At 35.6% G+C, this 20,009-nt stretch overlaps 1 protein-coding gene across 5 annotated transcripts in view; it reads left to right on the top strand.

Moving 5' to 3' along the window:
- The window catches only part of STXBP4 (syntaxin binding protein 4), a 172,786-nt gene that overhangs the window by 30,716 nt on the left and 122,061 nt on the right, over positions 1–20,009 (top strand). For all 5 annotated transcript variants that reach the window (XM_086686923.1, XM_086686926.1, XM_086686925.1 and 2 more), the window contains 3 exons: positions 422–500; positions 6,717–6,811; positions 17,812–17,908. In XM_086686923.1, the coding sequence (XP_086543049.1) occupies positions 422–500; positions 6,717–6,811; positions 17,812–17,908 (271 nt within the window). The remainder of the gene's footprint in view (positions 1–421; positions 501–6,716; positions 6,812–17,811; positions 17,909–20,009) is intronic.

Genomic DNA, 20,009 nt, shown 5'->3' with positions numbered 1-20,009 from the left:
TCTTAAATTCCATGTTAGCTATAGAACAAAATAGGAAACTCAGGTAGGCTTTCAATCAATGGAATAAAATTCATCAAAGGTAATTTCAGTTTCAAGTGCCTGCTAATAAGATGCAGAGTGTAAGATTATCTGTCAGCCTCTTCTACTTTTTTTATTTGGGGTTATAATACCTTTCCAAAGATAAGGTACATGGCCTTATGTTTTGTTGTCCTTGGACAGCATAGAGCTGAAAGCAGTTGTTACCTTTAATTCTGAAATGCTTTGCTTGAAGATAAATATACCAAAATTTTAGAGATTTCATATTTTTTGGACCACAGCTTTAATCTTATAAACCATTCTTTTTATGTTAACATGAGCTTCTAGTCTGGTCTTTGACCTACTTTAGAAAATGACATTTTATATTCTTCCTTTTCTTTCATAGATAAAAACTGGATACAAGAAAACAGAACAGACTCCAATTACTTCTTCAGAAAACAGCCCTACGGATATGTCTAATACAGGTAAATGCACATTTAATTCCTCTTTACTGTTATTTCTTTCAATTACTCTTTCTCAACGAGGAGTACATAATGTGACTTAATAGACTTTAAAGAAGGGTGCATTATGCCCTTTTTCCTTCAATGAATAAAAGAGTAAAATGAATGTATTGTGCAGTGGTCCTTGTTAGATTATGATTTTTATTAGAAATTTTCCTTAACAAAGAGTTGAAATTTTAAGATGCATTATCATAACGGTGTCTGTGAAGCTGTAATAACCAATGGACTGTTGAAACCAAATAATGTAAACTCACCTTTAAATCAAGATTAGGCTGCCTTGTCCTTTTAGTGAAATACTGATGAGGTTTATTAAACCCACCTTTAAGAGATACTATAGATAGGAGCATAGCTTAAGAAATATGTTTTTTAAGAAGAGATTATTATAGATGTAAGTTAGAAAGAACATCAATGTTATGAATTGAATATTATTGCTTATGATTACCATAAAATGATTTACTGACTTTTTAAAACAATAAAGTATTAACTGTGTAACCTACATAAGAAAAGAATTTTTATCAAACTGTAAAGTATCTGTTAGTGGCTGAGATATCAAGAAAAAAAAGCCTTCCTTTTAAATTATCTCCAAAAATTAAGTACTACAACAACAATCAAAAAGCCATGCTTATAGAAGGGAAATTTTAATTGCATATGTTAAAATTATAATGCAAACTGTTACCTGTATATTTTAATTTTTAATGGCATTAATCTAGATCAAAATTGTAAAATAAGGACAAGTTAGTATAAATTATATAGTATGATAGTCCACTTGGGCTACTGTAACAAAATACCAAGACTGGTTGGCTTATCAACAACAGACATTTATTTCTTACAGTTCTGGGGGCTTGAAGTCCAGGATTATGGTGTTGGCAGGGTCCTGGTAAGAGCCTTCTTCAGGTTGCAGGCTTACCTTCATGTCCTCATGTGGGGAGGGAGTAGGAAAGCCTGTGGGATCTCTTTTATAAGAACACTAATCCCATCCATGAGTTCCTCTCTTATGACCTAAGGCCCCATCTCCTAATGCCATCATCTTTGAGGGTTAGGGTTTCAACATGTGAATGTGGGGAGGACACAAACATTCAGACCACATAGCACACAGGCACCACACTTAACAGGAACTTAAAGCGGATTCCATAGTGGTTTCCTCTGATTTGGAGCAGTATTTACCAGTGGGTCGGCAGCAGTCTTTAGCCATAAATTATATGCCTTTTTACTGGGTGGAGTCTGTTGACTCTTAGAAACTTTATTAGTATTATCCCCTTAATGTAATTAATTTCTATTCTCTGGATGTATTGTTTTTTCTCATGTGAGAAAAAAAAGATAAATGAAAAAAACAAACGATGGTGAGGATACATTTATATAACATGTTTTTAATTTTGAAAGTAATTGAGGAGCACCTGGATGGCTCAGTTGGTTAAGCATCTGACTTCAGCTCAGGTCATGATCTCACGGCTTATGAGTTCGAGCTCCACGTCTATCTCTGTGCTGACAGCTCAGAGCCTGGAAACTGCTTGGGATTCTGTGTGTCTCTCTCTCTTACCCTCCCCTGCTCACGCTCTGTCTCTCTCTCTCTCTAAAATAAAATAAACATTAAAACAAACAAAAAAAGAAAGTAATTGAACTACTCAATGCTTTTCAGTCTTTTATTAATTCAAGAAGCATTTACTGAGTATGTCCTGTATGTAGAAAACACAGTTCAGTAGGAATTATGAAGGAATTAGCATATTTTCCATGAACTATTTAATAGTCTATGGTGAAATAAAACATGGAGTTAAAAAAAAAAAACTTTCATTATTCAGATTAGAACATATATACGTATGTGTCTATTTTATTGAATAACTGCTGTTTGCAGTGTTCTTTGTTAACTGGAGCAGGATGTGAGTGGTCTTCATGCTCAGAGGAACATACTGTTTTGTCACAAACAGTGCAAAGACATGAAGGAAGTGGATTGAGGAGAGAAATGGCCTGAGCGTAGTGTAGGGAAGGCACAGGTTCTGAATGCAAATGTCAAACCCAGACGTTCATGTCTTTGCTCCTAAATTATCAGCTGTGTGACTTTGAAATAGTCGCCTAGTGGGTCTTTATGAGTTAATACTCCTGTGTGAAATCATGCACATCAGGCACTTAGCACTGTAATTGGTTCATAGCATATGCTCAGTAAAGTTTGCTGTTACTAATATTACAGAACCCACAGACTAAGGTGTAGCTCAGATAATATTCCAGGGCATGTTTTTAGAGCAGAAGCAAAAGCTCCCATCCTTTAATTCAATTCTGCATCCTCCCGCCACCCCCCAAAACTAGTACATAGTAAAGGATTTGTCACAACATGCAGAAATTTCTTAGCAAAAATCAGACATCATCCAGATCTTGAAAGAAGTGGTAAACATCATTCGATGGATGAAGGAGATCATCCCAAGTGAAGAGGTACCATGAGCAATAGTAAAGAACTAAGGACCAGCTGGGTGTCAGATGATCCTAGGAGGCAGATCTGATTAGAGCAAAGGGATCCCAGAGCAATGAATAAAATGAAGTAAATTTGCATCAGTGACTAAAATAGGCAATACCATATTTTGTAATAGAAAAATGATTTAATGAAAAATACATTTGAGTGAGTAAGCTGTATGAAAAGTAAGTATTAAAATGCAATTAAAACAGAACAGTTTCCTAGGGTAGAATTAGCATTGAGTTAGTCCTAGATTTTTACTTTCACATAAATGTCGTAGGCCAAATGTTTCTGTGGGGGGAAAAAAAACCAAAATCAACTCTAAATTGTCTCTAGGTAACTTATCTATGTTGTGATTTGTCTGTTATAAGCACTTAATTATAGATTGTTCCCAAATTAGACCATTAACTGTCACATCTAAATTCCTTTGGCCAGCTGGTATTTATTAAAAAAATGTAAACAAGTTTTAATGTTAACCTCAACAAAAATTAAACTTAATTGAGGCAAATCTACCTCTGTTCCCATCTCAAAATTATTGCAAAGTGTAAAACTGGTTAGAATTTTAAAAATCCACACGCTAGTCGAATATGGTTTTAACAACTTTTCTATTATATAAATTTATTTCAGAACCCACAGCCATTTGGTTACCTATTGCCATAAGGTAACCAACACATGATCTTATAAGTGGGCTGAAAACATACTAAAGACATTCCTAAAAAAATTAGTAAAGAATTATTGCATGAAGAAATGTTATCGTTGCTTTAACTTTGCCATAACACAAACCACAGTCCTCCCACACTAAGGTTTTAGAACTGAAACCAAATAGTGATAGGGAAAGATATCCATGGAGGGTTCATGGTACAAACCAAATGGTTTTGATCCTGCCCTCTTAAACATTCTCTTTCTTCTCCTAAAAAGAGGAATAGAAAAGAAGATCCAAGAGAATAATAAGCCATCCTTTGAAAATCCTCACTCCCCTAGAGAGGAGCAAATCAAGAGCTTGAGGCCAGAATTGAGAGATGTCACTGGCAAATGGGAAAAGCTGTCTGTCTATGGAGGCTTTTCAGGTCAAGCTATTCTGAATTACCAAAGCATGCCAGATTTATGCACAAATCCTCCTAAGGTTTTGACTCAAAGGTATAGGTTAAGGGGAAGGTCATCTGAAAGAAAGTGAGATTTTGTTAAGCCATGATTGCATATTGTTCAATGGGGGGTTAGTGTAATTTTACATTAAATCTTTTAAAATATTTTGCTTTGTTAATATTAACAGTATTCGATAGTGTTCATTAATAGTTTTCTATGGTTTTTTATTTTACCTTTACAATCCCAGTAAGGTGGACTCTTTTATTCTACTTTACAGATGAGAAAACCTGATAAAAGATACTGACAACACTTAAGAATAATGGCTTTGGGGCACCTGGGTGGCTCAGTCGGTTAAGTGTCTGACTCTTGATTTGGGTTCAGGTCACAGTTCTTGGGATCGAGCTGTGCTGACAGCATGGAGCCTGCTTGGGATTCTGTCTTCCTCTGTCTCTGTCCCTCCCCGATTCTTGCTTGCTCTCTCACTTGCACTCTCTAAACAAACAAACAAACAAACAAACAAACAAACAAAAGAAAAAGAATAATAGCTCTGGGAGTCACAAGAGTTTAGAAACCTGACATGGTCACCTACTAGCTATGTGATCATAGGCTAGTTTCTTTATGTTTTTGGGCCTTGATCTCTTCATCTTTTCAATGGGAATAGCAACATATATGTCATATGGTTATAGTAAAGCTTAATGAGTGTATCTATATGAAGTACTTAATGCACTGCCTAGCTAAAAGTAAGCGTGAATAAGAGCTGATCTTCTGTTAATTTCCACTGTTACACACAGCAAATTTTTATGCTTAGATCTAGGAGAATGTAGGTGAGAATGAAGGTCTTAGTGTGGGTTGGATGCTGTGTGTGTCCCTGTCCTTCCCTCTCTGTCTGCTCTCTCTCCCTCCCATCCCCCATCCCTTCCACACATTTACACTTGAATTGAGTAATTCACTCCCAGGATTAACATTATTGGTCTGAAATCATAATTAAGTTAGCTTGGGTCCACCTAGTATTCATGTGCCTTAACTGCAGGTCAGGCACCAAGCTGAAGGTCATTGTCAAGCCTCACAAATCCATACCTTAAAAATGAAAAATAAAAGTTTGACTTATCTGCTGTTGGGTCTTTTATACCACTCCATGCCGATCTTTTGTGCCACACTATAGGTTTGGCACAGAATTTCACTTAAGAGAAAAAAATATAGATACAGATATATAGATATATACTATTTTTTGTCTCATAGCTAAAAATTAGGTATCATGTTAACAAAAGAGACTGCTGCTTTTATCGGAATTGTATAATAGAAGTCTATTATACTAAAATCACTCTTGCTTAAGGTTTGATTCCATTTGAAACTAAAAGTCAGTAACCATTTTTTTTATGATCTTGACACCTATAAGCTATATTCAAGATTTTACATAGAATGTTAAGGATGTGTTAAAGGTTTAGAGGAAGACTATTTATTTTCATATGCGCTTCTTATGTTCTTAAGAAAGAGAATGCAAATCATTTTGTACTTAGAGACAGATGCTCTGAGAAATTTAAAAAAATTAAAACACTGCATAAAGATGTGACATTTCAAAAAGTTTTTTCTCTTCCTCTTGTTTCTATGTAGAACTAGTAAAATACCATTTAGAAGTGTATTTAGAATAGTGACAATTTAGATGTAAGGATTGACATGAATTATAGGAATTTGTTTCACAAACTTTGGCATATTAAAACAAATAATTTTTCGGGGCTCCTGGGTGCCTCAGTCGGTTAAGTGTCCGACTCCTTTGATTTTGGCTCAGGTCATGATCACACGGTTTGTGAGTTCTAGCCCCACATCGGGCTCTGTACTTACAGTGCAAAGCCTGCTTGGGATTCTCTCCCTTTATCTCTGCCCCTCCCCTCCTTGCACTCTTTCTCTCTCTCTGTCTCTGTCTCACAACATAAATAAACTGAAAAAAAAATAAAAAAACACAACAAATAATTTTTCAAGGTCTAGTCCCTTGTGGCGTCTGGTCTCGTACTCATGCAGCAAGGACAAAGGCACATCTAAATTATCAGTGGAGTTTGAGAAGGTTGTTAGGATGGGTGAGAGGTGTATGAAATTTAATTCTTGAAAGTCCATCTATGCTCCTTGAAATATAACCCTTCTGTAAAATAAGAAATAGGATTTTTGGTTCCAGAAGTTCTGAGTCTATCATACTTAAGGTGCAAACTTGAAACAATTTGCATTCATGAGTTTTTCCTTAGTACCTTCAGAACTCCCCTAACAAAAGCACATTTGCCTGTCAAAGAAGTATCATGATCTTTTTGAATTCCTAATACGATTTCACTTAGTTTGGAAGAAAAAAGACTTCGGTTTACAACGAGTAAGACATGGTGATGATGGGGTAGTGGTAGGATATATGTTTGTCTTTTAAATTAATATTTCCATGGGACTTAATGCGTAATTGGCCATTCTTTTTATATCATATCTTTTAATGCTTAAGTGAAGCTGATTTATATAATACATTTTAGATTTAAAGAAAAAAAAATCATGAAAACAAAAGTGAAAACTGCCAACTGATTAGCCAGAATTATTTTTGAACAGCAGGAACCCAGAACACATTCTGTCAAATGAAAAGTTCTATTCCAATTAAATTTCCAATTAACATGCACCCTGTTGTCTCTTAGATATTGCCCCTGCCTGGACTGATAATTATGGACCACAAGGAAAGAAGATTTCCCTAAATCCTTCTGTTCGCCTTAAGGCAGAGAAACTGGAAATGGTAAATACTTTAAATTTCCCTTTTTCTTCCATAAAACAACAGTGAGAAAGTATTCTTATTCTTTGAGAGGATAAAGAACTAAAGCCATTACTTTCTTGAAGAGTTAACTTATTTGCAATTAAATGAATGGCAGTTTGGGTTTTAATTATTTATGTTTGAGTTGAGCAGCCAACTCAGGAGTACAAAATAGAAATAAAACCTTTGGTAACTAAATTGACACCAAATTAATCAGTTTCCTCCTGTGCAGGAGTAAGACAAATGTGATGTTTTACAATGTAGAATCAAAGGGAACATGGAATAAATTATGACAAAGTGTATGTAAAAGCAGTAAGTGCAAGGAAACAACTCTCCATTATTTAAGCTTTTATTTTTTTTTTTAAATTTTTTTTTTCCAACATTTATTTATTTTTGGGACAGAGAGAGACAGAGCATGAACAGGGGAGAGGCAGAGAGAGAGAGGGAGACACAGAATCGGAAACAGGCTCCAGGCTCTGAGCCATCAGCCCAGAGCCTGACGCGGGGCTCGAACTCACGGAGTGCAAGATCGTGACCTGGCTGAAGTCGGACGCTTAACCGACTGCGCCACCCAGGCGCCCCTATTTAAGCTTTTAAAAAGCAAAGGGAAACTAAATCCTAAACAACAAAATAGTCAGATGCTCACTAAATACAAAGAAGATGGTAGAATGTACTTAGAGGTGCCAGAAAATAGTCCTGGGGAGAGTAAAGTATTGTATGTAAAAGAAACCTAAGGTGATTAAAAAGGAAGAATTAAAAGTAGAAAAGCATTTTAGAGCTTTTCCTGTCAGGTCACCAGGGAGCTTACAGCAAAAATGTGCTGTGTTTTTTGTTTGTTTTTTAATATAAAAGTGGATATAGGGCTGAAGGTCCACAGCCTCTGTTTTCCTGTCAGTTCTTGTGGATAAGGATTTTTTACATTTTAGGAGGAGTTGAAAATGCATAGCTACAATCAATACACATTGCACTTATTCCCATATTCACATCTTTGCATGGTCCTATACCAGTGCCGTTTTCGTAGTCAATTTAAATCTTAACCATTGTTCAAATTGTAACTCAGTTCCAGTCCCTGTGTCTGTTATAGTTGTTTGCCTTGTTTTGCACATCTACATCACTTAACATCACATAGTAGTGCTGAATAATCTTATGTGTATTTTGTTTTGACAGTGAGATAAAGTTTCTTCACAGCAGTATCTAGTATACCCACCACTGTTTAAACACTTGGTTTGTGCTCATTAAAACTTTCCCATTATTAAGTACTTAAGATATCTCCCTTAGATTTTCAAACTCCTGGCTCTCTTCTGCTAACGTGTACTCTCTTTTTATTGGTGGCTGGATTATTTGAGGTTTAAAAAATCTATAAATTACTTTTTTTTTTTTTTTTTGAATTTTTTTTTTTTCAACGTTTATTTATTTTTGGGACAGAGAGAGACAGAGCATGAACAGGGGAGGGGCAGAGAGAGAGGGAGACACAGAATCGGAAACAGGCTCCAGGCTCTGAGCCATCAGCCCAGAGCCCGACGCGGGGCTCGAACTCACGGACAGCGAGATCGTGACCTGGCTGAAGTCGGACGCTTAACCGACTGCGCCACCCAGGCGCCCCCCCCCAAAAAAATCTATAAATTACTAAAAAATAAAGTTATTGTTTTTTAATGATGTTGCTTTAATATGCATTTCTGAACATCCAATATTTAATACTAACCATTTCTCTGGGTAAGGAGAAAGTTATCCAGCTAATAACTACTTGGCAGCCTTTGTTCTTTTATTTGATTTAAGCTTTCCTAGTGATGAGGGAGCATAGGGCAAGCTGAGGGCAAAGTACAGGCTAACAGCATCCCCCCCTCTAGGTGGGATGTGTGTGATATTCCTCAGACACTCCTGGCTGCCCAAGAACTGGGGAAAGGAAAGAAAGCAAGTTGTTGACTGATAGAGATCACAGTCATGCAGGATAGGTGTCTGCTTCAGTTTTACGGGTAAATTAGTAAACTGCAAGTAAAAGGCAATCTTATCCATACCTAATCTCCAGAAACCTATAGATTCTGTTTCCTGGAGCCCTAATATCACCCTCATCAAGATGTAAGGGGGTTTAAGTGCTGGCCATGGTGATGTGGGAAACAAAGGCAAATGAAAAATTAAATTCCCTTACTGCCTACAGTCCATTGACAAGTCCTTGAACCAGGCAGAGTGACCTCCCTCTAGGAGCTCAGCTGCCTCAATGATGACACTTTGCTAGGGACAAAAGGGAATCTTGGCTTAACATTAGTCCTAACACCCCATCCTGTAAGTCTACTTTAACATATAAAAATTCCTTTGGTAACCTTCCTTTATCTCAACTCCCCCAAGATATATGCTGGCAATCATACTCCAAGCATATGACTCCCTGATGTACATTTGAAGGGTCTCATGACTAGATTTTACTAAACAGTAATAAATAGCATTTTCCTAACAACAGCTAGCCCCTCAAGGTCCTGGAAACCTTGCTTCCAAAATTCCTTAGAGACTTACACTGTCCCTAACCCCCTCCCAACCTGAGGGTAGACAGTTACCCGTCACAACCCCAGTGCAGCTCTTTCTGCCCATGGGTCCTGTCCCCGTACTTTAATAAAATCACCTTTTTGCACCAAAGACATCTTCAAGAATTCTTTCTTGGCCATCAGCTCCAAACTCCCATCATCACCCCATAACCGCATGACTAGCACATGCTATTTTTTAATCTAATTATCTTAGAGATAAGAAAATCATCTAAATTTATACAGACTCCGAGAAATTTGAGTTGTTTTACTGTTGAATCAGAATTTTTAGGTTTTGGTCCTCCTTTTAGCCTAAACAAATTGTTTTTCTGGAAAAATAAAATGGCAGTTTTACAGTAATGGCAACCCATGTTCTGTGTAAATTCAGCGTTTTTATTCAAAATATATTAGTGACTTTATTTAGTAGAGCATTCTTTGTTTTCAGAGTTTGAAACTGTATCTTACTTAATAAGAATTTTTTTTCCCCAAAATCCAAATTAGCTCCTATCTACCCAAATATTTGCTGAGCTACCTTTCCTTTTTCGTTTAGTTGCCTAATAATATAATAATATCTGTATCATTCCATTTGAAATAGGACCTTCTATTTCAGTTGCTACTTTGCAGACAGATTCAGTAACCGATAAGGCCAATGTGATCAAATATTTAAAATGAAATAAAATTATCTTTTTCCTTTATCTTCTGTAAATATATTACATATAGCATCTAGGAAATTATTATAATAAAATTTCACAAGGAAAAGGTATTGACTGACCATGTGATTATTAAGTAATTAGCCTACTCAGTACAATTTTTATGAAAGACGAGAGGTTAGAATTTGCTGAAGCAAATTACCTGTCAAGACATATACATATGTGGCATTGTCTTCATGAAATCCTCTATGTTTTACTAGTCTACTTAGACGATTTTGTATCAGGATATACTGGAAAGTGATTTCTAATACAGAACTACTTATCTCTTAATTCCTTGCCTGAAAAATGGATTGCCTTTTTGCCTGAGGATGATGTAATTTTACAGATATTTTAAAATAAGTTCACCATAGTTATTTGCAGTGCCATATTTTTTAAGTATTTTTATGAGTACTGTGGGTCTCATTTAATCCTAATGTTAAACCTGTAAGTAGACATGGTAAACACAGCAAATAGGTATACAATTTATTAGTTGGCTTGAAGACAAAGAATTACTGTACTTGTATGCTATCTGTATTTTTGTACCTAAGAAAGATGCTTTGGGATACAGATGCCATTTCGCTGATATTTACATTACCTCTTGCCATTTCTGTAACATTTGAAGAAAGCTGTAGTGAGCAACGGCATACCCAGTGTCTGATTACAGTTAATGAGATGTTCTTTGTATTAGGTTGGGAAGTATGTGATGAATATTGTAAAGAAGTTAATTTTTTTTTAAATTCATCATTCAGACATTAGAGTTAAGGGCATTTATTTGTCCAGTTAACAAATTTGCATTTTTGCCAAAGGTTAAAAGATGACATTCATTATTATTCAAGAAATTTTTGGAACCTATTTTTTGACCAGAAGTAGATTATTTCCTGCTTATATTTATGAGCTTACATCACTGACATGCTGTATTCATCTAGAATAAATTTCTGAAGTTTAGCTCTAGGTCAGTTTCCATTGTAGCTGATTTTATTTTGTAATTATTATTACTTAGTATAAAAATAATCATATACTTTTATTTATTTATTTATTTTTAGAGAAAGAGCACAAGTAGGGGAGAGTGACAGAGAGGCAGAGGGAGGGAGAGAGAATCTTAAGCAGGCTCCATACTCAGTGCAGAGCCCCACAGGGCTCAATCCCATGACCCTGGGATCATGACCTGAGCTGAAATCAAGAGTCGCATGCTCAACCAACTGAGCCACCAGGCACCCCAATAATAATCATATATTGCTTACCTTCTGTGACAGGTGTTTTGTTTGCTTTACTTCTGTAAAGTTGTTTTTATTTCTTTATATGAAAATATCAGTCATACACAGAATGATTATATTGTGCATGTACAGCTTAAAGAATACTAAAACAAACACACCTGTACCCACCACATAGCTAAGAATGAGAATTTTTGACATTGCCTGTGTGTTTCTTCTTGATCATATACACCTCTCTCTCTCTCCCCAAGAGATAACTCTGTTCTAAATTTCAAGCTTATCATTCATATGCTTTTTAAAAGTTGATTTACTAAAACATGATGAGGTCAAAGTGTTTATTTACCTTCATCTGTACTTGAGGTGTTGCCAAAATTTTCACTTCCTTTTCTCTGGTTCCTAAAAAAATGCGTGACTCATAGTAACTGCTCAGAAAGTAATTGTTGGATTGGTGCATTGATTTGTAAAGTATGATTTGTAAAGTCTTATGCAGACGTTCCCATGGCTCCACATACTTAATAGTTTGTGTAATTATAATACATTTTTACTTATTTCTACCATTTTATTAAAATAATACTTTTGTTCTATTACTTCTTCCCCTTCCCCCTTTATTGTATTCTTTGGTTTGGTTATGTTTGAATATTTGGTTGGTTGTTTTTGCATTTTATTTTTTCTCCCCTAACTTATTTAGAAATTATGAGGCACCTGGGTAGCTCAGTTGGTTAAGCATCTGACTTCAGGTCATGATCTCATGGTTTGTGGGTTCGAGCCCCGTGTTGGGCTCTGTGCTGACAGCTCAGAGCCTGAAGCCTGCTTCCGTTTCTGTGTCTCCCTCTCTCTTTGCCCCTCTCTCACTCATTCTCTCTCTCTCTCTTTCTAAAATAAATAAACATTTAAAAATTTTAAAAAGGAAATTATGCCTTCTTTTGCTATTCTTTTAGTGATTACCTTAAAAGTTTAACATGTATCTTGAACTTAATCAGTCTAAAGTTAATAAAATCTTCACCGTTCTTTTGAACATACAGAGCATGTATGATACTTTAACTCTGATAAGCCTCTTCCAAACTTATATGCTTATTATTGCTTAGTATTTTAGCTTTAGTGAGACATTGTTTCTTTCTTTTTAAAAATTTTTTAACGTTTATTCATTTTCGAGAGACAGAGACAGAGCACAAGCAGGAGAGGAGCAGAGATAGAGGGAGTCGCAGAATCTGAAGCAGGCTCCAGGCTCTGAGCTGTCAGCACAGAGCCCCATGTGGGGCTCAAACCCATGAACCACAAGATCATGACCTGAGCTGAAGTCGGACATTAAACCGACTGAGCCACCCATTAAAGACATTGTTTCTTTAGTTCACTGTATCTTTGCAGCCATCTTATATTTCCTGTTGAGTTTCTAATTTGTTATTATCTACCTGCTATTTTTCTACTAATATCTTGTTTCTTTTACTCTTGATTTACCTTTTTTTAACTTAAAAAAGATAAAATATAGTACATACATATAATGGACAGTTATTATTGAGCTATAAAAGGAATAAAGTTCTTAATTTTTTTTTTTTTAACGTTTATCTATTATCAAGAGACAGAGAGAGACAGAGCATGAGCATGGGAGGGACTGAGAGAGAGAGGGAGACACAGAATCCGAAGCAGGCTCCAGGCTCTGAGCTGTCAGCACAGAGCCTGACGTGGGGCTCAAACTCACAAACTGCGAGATCACTGGCCTGAAGCGAAGTCGGACGTTTAACCGACTGAGCCACCCAGGTGCCCCAAGGAATGAAGTTCTAATGCATGCTCCAACATAGATAGACCTTGAAACATTAAGCTAATGAAAGAAGCAGACAAAAAGCCACAATGATATGATTCTATTAATATGAAATGCTCAGAATTGGCAAATCCATAGAGACAGAATATAAATTAGTGGTTGCCTGGAGCTAGGGGGACAGGGAAATAGCAAGTGACTGCTGGTGGGTATAGTTTCCTTTTAAGGCAATGAAAATTTTCTACAGTTTGTGGTGATTGATGCCCAACTTGTCAATGTACTAAAAACTATGCAACTATACCCTAAAATCATGAACCTTATGATAGGTGAATTACATCTCAAGAAATCTTGTTATTAAACCAAAAAGTTACATATTGATTTGTATAGTATGATACTATTTATACAAAACCCAAAACTTAAAATATTTTATAAATATATATTTAAAAAATATGAAATAATGGTATACAAACATACCTGGCAATTGTCCATAAGAGAGTCCATAAAGAGAATATAAAAAAGTAAAAGGTTATGCCAAAAACTGGGAGAAAATATTTGTAATACTCATAACATTAAAAAATACTGCTATCTAAAATATTTTTATTAAAAAATTTGTTTTAATGTTTATTTATTTTTGAGAAAGAGCGAGAGAGACGAGCATAAGCAGGGGAGGGGCAGAGAGAGGAAATATAGAATCCGTAGTAGGCTCCAGGCTCTTAGCGGTCAGCACTGAGCCCGACATGGGGCTGGAACACACGAACTGTGAGATCGTGACCTGAACCGAACTCAGACACTTAACCAACTGAACCTGAACCACCCAGGCGCCCTGAAAATATTTTCAGAAGTCCTACCATCATTCAAAAAAAAAAAAGAAAAAGAAAAAAGACCCACCCAAACTACTTCTAAGTAAGGAGTAAAACCCTACAGAAAGTTTTAGATGTGTACAAGAATGTTCATTGTTGCGTTGCTAGTAAGCAGAAAACCCCAATGTACAGGAGTGAGGGATGAATAAATTGTGGAATGTTCCTCTAATCAGATATTTATCAGTGAAGATGAATATGCGGATGTTACACGACTACATAGCAATATGGAGGAATGACAAAACCATTCCTACTCTAAAGGAGTAGGAATATATGACCTGAATTCAGCAGTACTGGCAGTTTTGTACTTCTTAGATGGATTCATGGAATTTTTAAGTTATTTTCCTGCCTTAAGACATGTATATCTGTTATATATTTGTTTTTAATATATATCAAATGTTATATAGTAAAATACTTGAATATTAAACCAAAAGTGTGACAGGTATTACCTGTAGGGAGAAATTCAAAAGGTTAAAAGAAATTCAAAAGTTAAAAGTTATACAATGTTTTGCTATATTCAAAATTTGAAATATATGTATACTTAAGTGCTAATGCACTATCACAGCAGTTTTGAAAAGCATGCAAGAGATGTAAAATGTACAGAATAGAAACCTATAATATGTTAATACTTTTTAAGTCATATACAACACTGTATGTAATAATTGCTGTAAATAAACACATAATTTATGTATATTTAATATGTAGGTGTATGTATATTCATTTAAAAATTTAGAAAATTATACATCAAACCATTAACAGTGTTTGTCTCTGGAGCAGTAGTTTTCAAGGATAAAGGGTACAGTTTTTTGTTTTTGTTTTTGTTTTTTTTGCCTCAGGGGACATTTCGCAAGATCTGAAGACTTTCTTTGTTTTCACATTTGGGAGAATGTCACCAAATTTAGGAATCACTAGCAAAAATATTTCTTAAAACCATGTATGACAACTTAAAACATATTGCTAAGTAATTTCTGAGTTAAAAACATTGCTGATAAACATGTAAAAGAAGTTTAATCTCACTTATAACGAAGGGAATTTAACAAACAACATACTATTTCATATTCAACATATTAACAAAATTTAAAGTGTGAAAACAGCAAGTGCTCTTAAAATATAGAAAAATAAAAGGGCTTATATACTAGTGATGTGTGTAAATTGTTACAACCAGTGTGAGAGTAATTTTACAGTATCTAGTAAAGTTGACGATAGATAGATAGATAGATAGATAGATAGATAGATAGATACAATATATAGATACAATACATATGTGACTCAGCATTTCCTCTTCTAGGGATATACTGCAGAGAAATTTTCACACATCCACACAAGAAGATATGTATAATGTTTTGTAATAAAAAATAAGTAGGAGTAATGATAAAAGCCCATCAATCAGAGAGTATATAATTTATATTCATACAGTGGGATACCATTTAAAGTTAAGTGAACTAGTTTCACAGATAACAATATTGAGCAATTATGAAATCATAGCATTAAAGTAAAAATAAAAACAATTTGTAAGTGTATCCATTTGTATTATACTATTGATGTAAAATTTAAAGTTCACAAGAATACATAACATTAGGGAATACATGTAGTAATGGTATCAAATCATGGAAAGGAAGGATACAGCAACCTTAGGATAGTGGTTCCTGCTGAGGAACAATGGAGAAAGCTTTCAACCAAGTCTATAGTGTTTATTTCTTAATATATATATATATATATATATATATATATATATATATATATATATCAAGCAAATATCAATGAGTATTTGAGTACATGGATATTCTTTGTATTACTCTCTTTGTGGTGTGTGTGTGTGTGTGTGTGTGTGTGTGTGTGTGTGTGTAGCATTTTTATAATTGAAGGAAAAGAACATCAAAAGTTAAGACCAGGGGTGCCTGGGTGGCTCAGTCGGTTGAGTGTCCAACTTTGGCTCAGGTCATGATCTCACGGTTCCTGGGTTCGAGCGTCATGTTGGGCTCTGTGCTGACAGCTCAGAGCCTGGAGCCTGCTTCAAATTCTGTGTCTCCCTCTCTCTCTGCTCTTCCCCCACTTGCACTCCGTCTCTCAAAAATGAATAAACATAGGGGCGCCTGGGTGGCGCAGTCGGTTGAGCGTCCGACTTCAGCCAGGTCACGATCTCGCGGTCCGTGAGTTCGAGCCCCGCGTCAGGCACTGGGCTGATGGCTCAGAGCCTGGAGCCTGTTTCCGATTCTGTGTCTCCCTCTCTCTCTGCCCCTCCCCCGTTCATGCTCTGTCTCTCTCTGTCCCAAAAATAAATAAACATTGAAAAAAAAAATTTTTTTTTAAATGAATAAACATAAAAAATTCTTAAGAAATGGTAAGAACCAGTATTCTATGTTGTGTAAGGCAAATATTTATGACTGTATAGACAGAGGAGGCAGATGATACTTAGCTAAACTCTAAAATAACTTTTTAATGAATTTTTCCTAATATTCTTCCTTCCTCCTGTCTCCTTCTCTCACTGTGCCCAACCACTTATACATTAACCAGTTTGTTTTTGGCACAGTATATCCTATACACACTTCTATTAAATTTCATATTGCACTAATTACATTTATTCACATGTTATTCTCACCCTAGAAACCATCACTCTTTTAGAGTAGCAGCTGTGTCTTCTTTGTGTGCCCCTTTGCATAGTGTAGTACCTGACAATTATAGTAAGCATTGAATAGATATTTGGTAAATGAACTGATGAATGACTGAGCAGATTTTGAAGGAGGAAGAAATTTATAAGGAATAATTACCAATATTAAACTTTGCCTACTTTTTTGTTTTAATATGATTGACACAAAATATATTCTTGCCCAAATCCAGTAAGGGCATCTAATCAGTCTCTATATTAGTTAAGATTAGGTTTTGCTATATATAACTGGAGAACCTGAAATAACAGTGGTTTCTACTAGAAATTTATTTCTTTCACACCAAAAAGAAGCTTTAAAGAAGGTGGTCCAGGGCTGGGATGGAAGTTCTATAGGTCAGAGACCCATGTTACAACTATCTTTCTGCTCCACCAAAGTGGCTTATGAACCAAGATGACTACTTGAGTTCCAGCATGCTCCCACCCTCCTTGCCTTCTTTCCTTCCTTTCATCTTTTTTCTCTTTTAATTAAGCCCAAAGAGGGGAGAGAAAGAGCCAAGAATAGCCTACACCTACTTTTGAAAGCCTTCCTCGAAGTATTCCACAATACTTCACCTTGTATGTCCTTCGCCAGTGCATAGTCCCATGGCTTCATCAAGCCCTCAAGTGGGCTGGGAAATATCTTTTAGCAGGATGGAAGTGTTGCTAGCTAAAACTTGTGGTTATGTTGCTAAAGAAGAAGAAGAGAATGAGTATTGGAATACAACAAGCAGTCTCTGAATACTTGATCTGCTATGGGTACTGAATTGAGGTAGAGAAAAGAAAAGGAAAAAAAGAAAAAAAATGGCAGAGAGAGGTAGGTTCCAGAGAAAGCTTTCTACTTTACTATTTATGTAAGCCTATCGATAAATAACCCAAAATTAGAATATTTATCAACTTTAGTTTTGGTCTCAAGTATGTTAAAAAAAAATATATCCATTTTTATAGTGCCACTTTTAGAAATTAATGTTTAATCTGATTTAGTAGAATTTCCTTGCTATTTTTCTTCTGTACCATACCACATATTTTAAACTAAGAAATTGAGTTTTGGTTCTAGGGCTATGCTTATAAATTTGGCATCAGCCAAAGTGCTAGTCTTGCAGAAAAAAAGCCCCACAAAACAACTGAGGTGGTGGTGGAATCAGGCTAATATTTTATAGAAAATTAATTCATAAATAGTCAACAGACCCTCTCTGGGCATGTAATTCTTGTCACTGTTCCTGATACTGATTTTTTTCACTGGGTTGTAAAATAAAGTTGTAATGAAAAGTTTTATCCTTTAGAGATTTGAAAAATTGCTTCACTTGAGTCCTTTTCCTTCCAGGCTCTAGATTATCTTGGTATTCAGCCCACAAAGGAACAACACCAAGCCCTGAGACAGCAAGTGCAAGTAGACCCAAAGGGGACAGTGTCTTTTGGAGGTAATATTAGGTTTATCATGTTGTGTCATCACAGAAACTCGGTGGGAGAGTTACAGTGACCTCTTTTTATTAGGAATGCATCTTTGTAAGGAAAGAGAGAAAAATAAGACCATATCTATTTCAAGTTCCATAATCACTATCCTAAAATGTCAGCTACAAATACTGGCCTGGCTGGGTCAGCAGAAAGGAGACTTTCCTAGAATCTTCCAGCTCTAAAATATCATCATCCTATCGTACCTTTTTTATTTTTTACTTAATTGTGTAAACATTGCTTTAGTAATAACAAAAGAAATAATGTGAATTATACAAGTCCTAACTAACTCCACTACTATGAATTTCCATACTTTTTTCCAGCTAATAAGACAGAATAAATATTTTTATGGTACTGTATAATTATTCTTATAAAATTAGCATGATATTGACATACTTAGTTGATATACTATAATATTAAGCCTTTCCACTTCTGGGATTTTAATAGTCTCTCAGTAGCTGGTATTATAGGTAATTCTATATTTAACATCATAGTTTTTTTCCTGCTTAGATAAATTCCCACAAGTGGTTTATACTTCTGATAGGTATTGATAAGTTGTTTTCAAGAGATATTTTACATATGAATTTGTTGAATTAACAGTTTTTTGTATCCTTGACAGCATTCAGTATTTAATTTTTTTCTTATACAGTAGATGAAATATTGTATCATTTTTAAAGCATCTGTATTACTAAAAAAGAATTCGCTTTTTGGTTTCAAAGTGATAAAAAAAAATATGTTTCCTTTCCTCTCCTTTTGAAAATCACCCCCAAATAATGAAGAGAACAAAAAAGAAATTGCATGTATAACTAAAACCACAATATATAAGGACAGAACATGGATGAAGAAACTAAATGAATTAGTAAATAGAGGCAACAAAGCCCATGTGTCTGAAGAGATGGGGGAACCACAATGGAGAACAAGCTGATTTATCACTGAAAAGAATTAGGAATTAAAAGTATCAGGTATTTCTGAAGGGTAGGTATAGGCAGGGCATTTCAAATAGGATTGTTAGAAATCTGTGCAAGGAGTATTTATGCTATTACCTGCCTCCTCTCAAGCAACCCAGGATTTAGCACTGCCTTATACCTGCTGAGGAAAAGAAGTATATCCTCTTGGGAAATTAAACCAGAGAGATTCTGAACCTATAGCTGCCAGCGGTCAGGGAATTTGGAGGAGTGTATGTTGAGTTATCACTCACAACACACACCCAGATTGCTTGGTGAATTTTGCAGCCATGTTTATAGGCAAGACCCCAAGGTGTCAGTTGGCCACCTGATTGCTCTGTAGTGAAACCAGCCAGTTGACAAGGCAAGTTATGCACACAGGATTTCCAATGTGTGTTTTGGTGGTGATTTTTGTTAAATATGCACTCATAGCCAAGGGTCACCAGACACTTGCAGAAATTCTCTGACAAAATATAAGAGCCCCAAACTGTCTGACAAAGAGAAAAACAGGAACCCTGAAAAATGAGGAATAATGCAAGAGTGGGAGAGAACTTCAGACAAACCATAATGAACATCTCTGAAAAGGTAAACAAAGATAAGGCATCCGTGATATAAAGAGTAAGATATTATAGACTAGGAACAATCAGAGAATACGAAAAGGATCCTTGGAAATTAAAAATATAATAGCTAAAATTCAAAAATCTGAGGATGGATGGGTCACACTCATGTCTGAAGAAGCTTACAGTTTGCTAGCCAGCATCAGGCTTGGAGTTAGACCTTCATTTGAGTCCTGCTCTGCTACTTACTTGCCAAGCAGCCTTGGGAAGTTTGGCAGTTAACTTCTCTTAGCCGCAGTGTGTAGAACAAAGAGGATAAGAGGACCTACCCATCCTCAATGGGAGGATGAAATAGCAAAGCACTGTGCCTAGCACTAGAAGGCTGTTCCGTAAACATTAGCTGCTGCTATTATTATTTTTGTTAAACCTCCGGTTCCAGCTAAAAAAGCTACAAGTCACAATATTGTCGTATATTTCAGAGAAAGTTCTTGCTCGTAGTAAGAGTTGGAGAAAATAGATGTACCTACGATATGTATGTGCTTTATTGTTACTTAACTGATTTATTTACC

The sequence above is a fragment of the Puma concolor genome, chromosome E1 (assembly GCF_028749965.1).
Source record: "Puma concolor isolate L17-30 chromosome E1, mPumCon1.1.hap2, whole genome shotgun sequence".
Taxonomy (NCBI): Eukaryota; Metazoa; Chordata; class Mammalia; order Carnivora; family Felidae; genus Puma; species Puma concolor.
Note: the sequence above shows the minus strand (reverse complement) of the source record. Positions and strands in the feature narration are given on the sequence as shown.